The sequence below is a fragment of the Salvelinus sp. IW2-2015 genome, unplaced genomic scaffold (genome assembly GCF_002910315.2).
Source record: "Salvelinus sp. IW2-2015 unplaced genomic scaffold, ASM291031v2 Un_scaffold7679, whole genome shotgun sequence".
NCBI lineage: Eukaryota > Metazoa > Chordata > Actinopteri > Salmoniformes > Salmonidae > Salvelinus > Salvelinus sp. IW2-2015.
In genome coordinates this window covers 3,742-12,767 of record NW_019948939.1, presented here as the reverse complement: position 1 = coordinate 12,767, position 9,026 = coordinate 3,742, and the positions used below count along the sequence as shown (strand labels likewise).

Sequence of the window (9,026 nt, the reverse complement as noted above, 5' to 3'; positions counted from 1 at the left end):
TAGCAGGCATTAGATAATCGTTCAGCTACCGTCAGTGTCAGCATAATGGGACTACTTGTTTAGTATTTAATTAGCATCGCCATTAGCTGTTGCAAAAGCAGCATCTACTCTTCTATGTGGCGTAGTGGGCACATCAAAATTCAGAGGAGTGGTGGGGGGAACGTTAAWGTCAGAAGATAACCGCACTCTCCTGAACAATTATTTGACTATTTCTTTGCGGAAAATAGTAGTTTTCAGAGGTAATTCTCACCCCAAAAATGTGTAATCCGTTTTAAAGCGCATTAACACACTTGCCAGGGACTTACCACACCTCAACAGTTGAAGTCCATCGGACTCGTGCCTACTCACACCGCTGAGGTGCGGTATTTACCTGGCCACGCACAGTCTGTCCTGTGTTAATGCTTACATAATCAATCCTACAGATGCTCTTATCCAGAGCGACATACAGGAGCAATTAGGGCTAAGTGCCTTGCTCAAGGGCATATTGGCATATTTTTCACCTCTGGGATTGGTTCAACACTCTTCAACCTATAGGCTACCGCAAAATGTCTTCTACAACAAAAACTAACAATTGAGTAATAGCTCAATGAGTTTGGACTATGTGGCAGGGGTAACCAAACTTTGTAGTGAGAATTGGACCAAATATTTTTGATAGCTAGACCTTTGTTCAAAAGTTATGAATTAAAATGTTATTCACATGCATATCAGGTTAGATTGACTTGATGTAGCTCACCATTGACTGGGACATCTGTCTCTCTGGTGGTTTCACTGGTGTCTCCTTCTCCATAGACAGCTGACACTCTGACTCTGTAGCAGGTACTGAGGTTCAGAGTTACATCACAGTAACATTCAGGTCCCTCTGTTACCATGGTAGACCAGCCCTCCAGTCCTGCCTCTTTATAGTCTACTTTGTAGTGGAGTACAGAGGCACCATCTTCACACTCAGGCTGGAGCCAAGTCACTTTGACGGTTTCCTTGTCTAGACGATTCACAAACAGCTGTACAGGTGGGGATCTCAGGGTTTTGACCTCAATGACCTTGCTGAAGTCACTCATAACAGAGTGTTCTATAACAGAGTACCTGATCTGGTACAGTGTGAACGGTTTCAAACCTGGCACCAGACAGGTTCCTGCAGGAGCCAGGGTGTCTACTACATTCCATGGCCGTTTGCTAACCTTGCTAACACCAGTAGTCATGACTCTGTACTCTACTATGTACCTCTCAGGTCTTCTGATGGTTGACTGTGGAAACTTCAGGAGGACACAGCTCTGTTTTATCTCTGCTACCTGGACTGGATCAGGTTTTAATCCCAGCTGGAAGTTGGTGGTGATGAGACTGCCTTGTTGATACAGACAAATAGAGGATCCAGGAACACTGATATCTGGTATAACTGCTGCTATGAACTTGATGTTCTCTCCATCTCTTCTGACTTCATAGGATTTGGTGAACAAGCGAAGGTCAGACTGTATTTTCTGAGTTAAATCTGGAGGTTTGAATGGTTGCTGTGTTTCCTGCTGTCCAGTGAGATCAGACTGGTTCACGGTGTTCATTGGAACAGAGTGTGTCTCCTGCTGTCCAGTGAGATCAGACTGGTTCACGGTGTTCATTGGAACAGAGTGTTTGTGCTGCTCCATGGTCGAGAGGAATGGATCTTCATCCTCCAGAGAGGTCAGAGTGAAACACAGCAGCCTGTCCTTTGAGGATCTGAGGACACCGTCCAGCTCTTCCTGAGATTTCATTATGGGGATGTTTCTCGTTTTACAGACATTCAGAGCCTTCACCTCTGCTGCCTTGTTTTTTAGCCACAGCTGTATAGACTGAAGACAGAACGGAGACTGGTCATGGTTCTGGAGAATGTCTCTCAGTCTGTTTTCATCCACCCCTTCACTCTCTCTCATGGCCTTTACTGCCATGGCCAGCTCTCTCTTAAACTCAGACTGGTACTTCTGCAGAAGCTCTGATAATCTAGACAGTTTATACTTCAGATCAGGAAACCATTTCATCACACAAACATTGGTGAAGTCTGTCATCATGTCCTGGCATCTCATGGTGACCTGCCTCAGATGGTCCAGCACTCCCTCTGCCTTTGTGAAATATAGAATTTCAACTGAATTGTCCAGATTCTTCAGAGGATAGAGCCATGCGTACAGAGGCAGTGCTTTCTCTCCTTGCTGTCCAAGGTGATTCGGGAGAGTTTCATAGACTTGCAGAGCTCTGTCATACGTCATGGAGCCATTGACATGGTCTACATCACTGTAGAGAGTACACTGRTACAACGAACTGTTCAGTTTCTCAGTGTCACTCAAGCTGGAAAAGATCTGATCTGCACTGAAGGTGTACATCATCTTCTTCACAACACTGTGCATATCTGCCTCTCCTGCACCACTGTGTTGTCCGCTGATGTGTTTGTAATCAAAGATAAAGAATGCTTGAGCTCCATAGAGAACAGCCATGACGACATGAGTTGCCTTTCGTTGTGTTCTGTCTGTCTTCTCCTGAAGCACGTTGTGACTGAGCATGTCCAGTCTGGTAGTGGTTCTGTACTGTAGAGTGACCCGGTCCTGCAGTGTGGACTGAACAGGATGGTTCAGGTATCCAGCAGCACCTCCAACCTCCACCAGTCCAGACAGGACACTGGCTCTGAGAGGAGTGGTCACATCCAAAGCCCTGAATCTGTCCTGTAAGGAGTCTTCTTCAATACACTTCACCTCTGTGAGAGGCCGAGGTAGAGACTGACGCATGGAAGCTATTGTACTGTTATCCCAAAGACTGACATCTAAGGAGATAAAACGATATTACGATATTACATTCCCTGCAGAACTTCCCAATATATCAAAATACATATTTCACAATATGAACTATTCACAAGACAAACTATAAAGTCCAGCACTCAACAAAATTGATACCTTTGCTAGCCCAGCGCTGATGCAGTCCATGCTTTTAAACATTAGATTAAACAGCTGTCTTTAAACTATGCACTCTTCACACATACCTGAGCAAAACAATAACTACATCCATAACACTTTGAAGTCTTTAAACTGGAAAAGCATACGGTACCTGAACAAAATGATTCACTGCGGCAGTCATACAACATCCCAAGATCTAAGGGACGACCGAGGGCAGCCACCACAACACTGTCTGCTGTCCAGTCTGACAATCACAGAAAAAACATGTTGTGATATAGATCATTAAAGGTAGTCATTCAGCAGTAATATAACTCACCTTTGGTAAGAACAGCCTTATGTTGTAGTACAGGTCATTAAAGGTCAGCAGCAGTAATATAACTCACCTTCAGTCAGGCCTCTACAGAAATGCTTGTTCAGCTCAATGGTCGCATTCTTGACGTTCTGAGGAACATGTCATCACTTGAAGTTACTCAACAAAAGATAGTGGGAGAAAACAGTTCAATAAAATACAGAAAAGTTCAACTGGTAAGAACAGACGGAGATAGTTGAGAGTTGACAGGAAAGTTAAGAGGAAAGTGTATCAAAGTAGGGGTGCTACCTGTTACAACATGCAAAAAAATAGTTTTTAAGATGCTTATATATATATAAATATACAAATCTATCCTAGTTATTAGTTTCATCTGTTAAGGTAGCTACCAGTACTGTCTCCCTAGAAGGTAAAGTATTGTTAAGGTAGCTACCAGTACTGTCTGTCTAGAAGGTAAAGTTATTGGTTAAGGTACTTACCCCAGTACTTGTCCTAGAAGGTAAAGTATTGTTAAGGTAGCTACCAGTACTGTCTAGAAGGCAAAGTATCCTTGTAAGGTAAAACTACCAGTACTGTCATGAAGGTCAAGTATTGTTAAGGTAGCTACCAGTACTGGTCTGTCTAGAAGGTAAAGTATTGTTAAGGTAGCTACCAGTACTGTCGGTCTAGAACAGGGGTGTCAAACTCATTCCAGGAGGGCCTAGTGTCTGCAGGTTTTTGGGTTTTTCCCTTTCAATAAAGCCCTAGACAACCAGGGGTGGGGAGTCTCTAACTAATTTAGTGATTTTAATTCATCAATCAAGTACAAGGGAGGAAGCGAAAACCCGCAGACACTCGGCCCCCCGTGGAATGAGTTTGACACCTGTTGGTCTAGAAGGTAAGAGTATTGTTAAGGTAGCTACCGTACTGTCTGTCTATTAAGGTAAAGTTATTGTTAAGGTGGCTACCAGTACTGGTCTGTCTAGAAGGTAAAGTATGTTAAGGTAGCTACCAGTACTGTCTGGCTAGAAGGTAAAGTATTTGTAAGGTAACTAACCAGTACTGTCTAGAAGGTAAAGTATTGTTAAGGTGCTACCAGTACTGTCTGTCTAGACGGTAAAGTATGTTAAGGTAGCTACCCATACTGTCTAGAAGGTAAAGTATTGTTGGTAGCTACCAGTAATGTATTCCAGGAGGTAAAGTATTGTTAAGTAGCTACCAGTACTGTCTAGAAGGTAAAGTATTGTTAAGGTAGCTACAAGTACTGTCTTCTAGAAGGTAAAGTATTTGTATAGGTAGCTACCAGTACTGTCTTCTAGACGGTAAAGTATTGTTAAGGTAGCTACCAGTACTGTCTGTCTATGAGGTAAAGTATTGTTAAGTAGCTACCACGTACTGGTCTGACAGGCTAAAGTATTGTTATAGGTAACTACCAGTACTGTTGTCTAGAAGGTAAAGTATTTGTAAGGTAACTACCAGTACTGTATGTCTGAAAGGTAAAGTATTGTTAAGTAAGCTACCAGTACTGTAATGTCTTAGAAGGTAAAGTATTGTTAAGGTAGCTACCAGTTACTGTCTAGAAGGTAAAGTATTGTTAAGGTAGCTACCAGTACTGTCTGTCTAGAAGTAAACCGTTTGTTTAGGTAGCTACCAGTACTGTCTGTCTAGAAGGTATAAGCGTTGTTAAGGTAGCTACCTGTACTGTCTGTCTAGAAAGGTAAAGTATTGTTAAGGTGGCTACCAGTACTGTCTGTCTAGAAGGTAAAGTATTGTTTAAGGTAGCTACCAGTACTGTCTAGAAGGTAAGTTTGTTAAGGTAGCTACCAGTACTGTCTAGAAGGTAAAGTATTGTTAAGGTAGCTACCAGTAACTGTCTAGAAGGTAAAGTATTGTTAAGGTACTACCAGTAATGTATTCGCAGAGGTAAAGTATTGTTAAGGTAGCTACCAGTACTGTCTAGAAGGTAAAGTATTGTTTAAGGTAGCTACCAGTACTGTCGTCTAGAAGGTAAAGTATTGTTAAGGTAGCTACGAGTACTGTCGTCTAGACGTAAAGTATTGTTAAGGTAGCTACCAGTACTGTCTGTCTAGAAGTAAAGTATTGTTAAGGTAACTACCAGTACTGTCTAGAAGGTAAAGTATTGTTAAGGTTAGCTACCAGTACTGTCTGTCTAGACGGTAAAGTATTGTTAAGTAGCTACCAGTACTGTCTAGAAGGTAAAGTATGTTAGGGTAGCTTACCAGTAATGTATTCCAGGAGTAAAGTATTTGTTAAGGTAGCTACCAGTACTGTCTAGATGGTAAAGTAATTGTTTAAGGTAGCTACCAGTACTGTCTGTCTAGAAGGTAAGTATTGTTAAGGTAGCTACCAGTACTGTCTGTCTAGACGTAAAGTATTGTTAGGTAGCTCCAGTACTGTCTGTCTAGAAGGTAAAGTATTGTTAAGGTAGCTACCAGTACTGTCTAGAAGGTAAAGTATGTGTTAAGGTACTACCAGTACTGTATGTCTAGAAGGTAAAGTATTGTTAGTAGCTACCAGTACTGTATGTCTAGAAGGTAAAGTATTGTTAAGGTAGCTACCTGTACTGTCTGTCTAGAAGGTAAAGTATTGTTAAGGTAGCTACCAGTACTGTCTGTCTAGAAGGTAAAGTATTGTTAAGGTAGCTACATAACTGTCTGCAGAAGGTAAAGTATTGTTAAGGTAACTACCAAGTACTGTCTAGAAGGTAAAGTATTGTTAAGGTAGCTACCAGTACTGTCTGGCAGAAGGTAAAGTATTGTTAAGGTAACTACCAGTACTGTCTAGAAGGTAAAGTATTGTTACAGGTAGCTACCAGTTGTGTCAGGTAAGTATATGTAAGGTAGCTACCAGTACTGTCTGTCTAGAAGGTAAAGTTTGTTAAGGTAGCTACCAGTACTGTCTGTCTAGAAGGTAAAGTATTTGTTAAGGTAGGCTACCAGTACTGTCTGTCTAGAAGGTAAAGTATTGTTAAGGTAAAGCTACCAGTACTGTCTAGAAGGTAAAGTATTGTTAAGGTAGCTACCAGTACTGTCTGTCTAGAAGGTAAAGTATTGTTAAGGTAGCTACAGTACTGTCTGTCTAGAAGGTAAAGTATGACAGTAAATGGTACCTGTTCAGAGTTGTCAGCAGAAGCTCCTCTGTATTATGTTGTAGAATCATGATCTCTCTCTGGAGTCGAGCTTCCAGCCTGGAGGCAATCTGTTCCTCCTGAGTTTTGGTGTTTCCTTGATAGACAATTACAGCCAACACATTAGTATTATATTAAACTAAGACTTACTGAAAGACAGGCAGAAAGGCACATTTAACTAAAAGGGAATCAAATACACAAATGAAACATCCCACTTTTTAACCACTGCCTCACTATGTTTAATATACTGTCCAATGATCTGGTGGCAAGAAGAAACTAGACACACCCACCTCTTCACTATGTTTAATATACTGTCCAATGACCTGGTGGCAAGAAGAAACTAGACACACCCCACTCCTTCACTATGTTTAATATACTGTCCAATGACCTGGTGGCAGGAAGAAACTATAGACACACCCACCTCTTCACTCTGTTTAATATACTGTCCATGACATGGTGGCAAGAAGAAAACTAGACACACCCACCTCTTCACTATGTTTAATATACTGTCCAATGACCTGGTGGCAGGAAGAAACTATAGACACACCCACCTCTTCACTCTGTTTAATATACTGTCCAATGACCTGGTGAGCAGAAACTATATAACACACCCACCTCTTCACTTCTGTTTAATATACTGACCAATGACCTGGTGGTAAGAAGAAAATAGACACACCCACCTCTTCACTATGTTTAATATACTGACCAATGACCTGGTGGCAAGAAGAAACAATAGACACACCCACCTCTTCACTCTGTTTAATAAACTGTTCCAATGACCTGGTGGCAAGAAGAACTATAGACACACCCACCTCTTCACTATGTTTAATATACTGTCCAATGACCTGGTGGCAGGAAGAAACTATAGACACACCCACCTCTTCACTATGTTTAATATACTGACCAATGACCTGGTGGCAGAAGAAACTATAGACACACCCACCCTCTCACTATCTACCACACACTGGTCCAGACTATAGACACACCCACCTCTACAGTATCTACCACACACTAGTCCAGACTATAGACACACCCACCTCTTCAGTATCTACCACACTAGTCCAGACTATAGAACACACCACCTCTACAGTATCTACCACACACTAGTCCAGACTACAGACCACACCACCTCTACAGTATCTACCACAACACTAGTCCAGACTATAGACACACCCACCTCTTTCACTATCTACCACACACTAGTCCAGACTATAGACACACCCACCTCTTCCCTATCTACCACACACTAGTCCAGACTATAGACACACCCACCTCTACAGTATCTACCACACACTAGTCCAGACTATAGACACACCCACCTCTACGTATCTACCACACACTAGTCCAGACTATAGACACACCCACCTCTTCAGTATCTACCACACACTAATCCAGACTATAGACACACCCACCTCTACAGTATCTACCACCACTAGTCCAGACTATAGACACACCCACCTCTTCAGTATCTACCACACACTAGTCCAGACTATAGACACACCCACCTCTACAGTATCTACCACACACTAGTCCAGACTATAGACACACCCACCTCTTCAGTATCTACCACACACTAGTCCAGACTATAGTCACACCCACCTCACAGTATCTACCACAGACTAGTCCAGACTATAGTCACCCCCACCTCCTCAGTATCTCTCTCATTCTTTATGACATCATGGTTTCTGTGGTCCTGCAAGGCACACACCAGACAAAACAGAAACCTGGTCTGTCTTACAGAAGACCTCCAGAGCTCTGTGGTGCAGCTGGCACAGTTTCTGCTCCAGTTTTCCAGTCACCTCCACCAGGGTGTGTCTCTGCAGAGCTGCTACGGTGTAGTGATGTCTGACATGACTCTCACAGTAGGAGGCAGTGCAGGTCAGACAGGACTTCACAGCTTTGAGCTGTTTCTCAGTGCAGAGATCACAGGCCACATCTCCAGTCCAGCGTAGCAGTGCTTGGGAAGAGCAGGGACCTTGAACCCTGCCTGGTGGAGTTTCTCAATCACCTTCTCCAAGGCTGAGTTAGTGAGGTCAGGACGGGTTCTGAATCTCTTTTGCACTGGGACAGTCGTACTCTCCTGTCTGGGCAGTGGGTCTCAATGCACTGTCTGCAGTAACTGTGTCCGCAGGGGACGGAGACTGGCTCTTTGAGAACCTCTGTACACACTGAACATCTGAAGAGGTCCTCTGTCAGTAGACTGGCTGTCAGCTCACTGTACACAATGTGGTATAAGAAATGTGGAAGCTGTTTTAAGGACTATTATACAGAGGCTAACCTACAAAGATTTACAGGAATGGGGAAGCTGTTTTAAAGACTATTATACAGGAGCTAACCTACAGATGTACAGGAATGGGGAAGCTGTTTTAAAGACTATATACAGGAGCTAACCTACTAGATGTACAGGAATGGGGAAGCTGTTTTAAAGACTATTTAACAGAGCTAACCTACAAGATGTACAGGAATGGGAAGCTGTTTTAAAGACTATTATACAGGAGCTAACCTACAAGATGTACAGGAATGGGGAAAGCTGTTTTAAAGACTAATTATACAGGAGCTAACCTACAAGATGTACAGGAATGGGGAAGCTGTTTTAAAGACTATTATACAGGAGCTAACCTACTAGATTTACAGGATGTGGAAGCTGTTTTATGGACTCATTATACAGGAGCTAACCTACTAGATG

At 42.6% G+C, this 9,026-nt stretch overlaps 1 protein-coding gene across 1 annotated transcript; it reads right to left on the bottom strand.

The window, feature by feature from the left end:
- Positions 1-733: 733 nt before the first annotated feature.
- On the bottom strand, positions 734-8,423 carry LOC112079350 (stonustoxin subunit beta-like; the record flags this gene model as incomplete). Its single annotated transcript, XM_070442301.1, has 5 exons — positions 7,986-8,423; positions 6,323-6,437; positions 3,290-3,347; positions 3,058-3,150; positions 734-2,776 (listed from the first exon to the last, which is right to left on the bottom strand). Coding segments are annotated over exons 4-5 (2,080 nt in total), but the record flags the coding sequence as incomplete, so codon positions are not given.
- Positions 8,424-9,026: the final 603 nt, after the last annotated feature.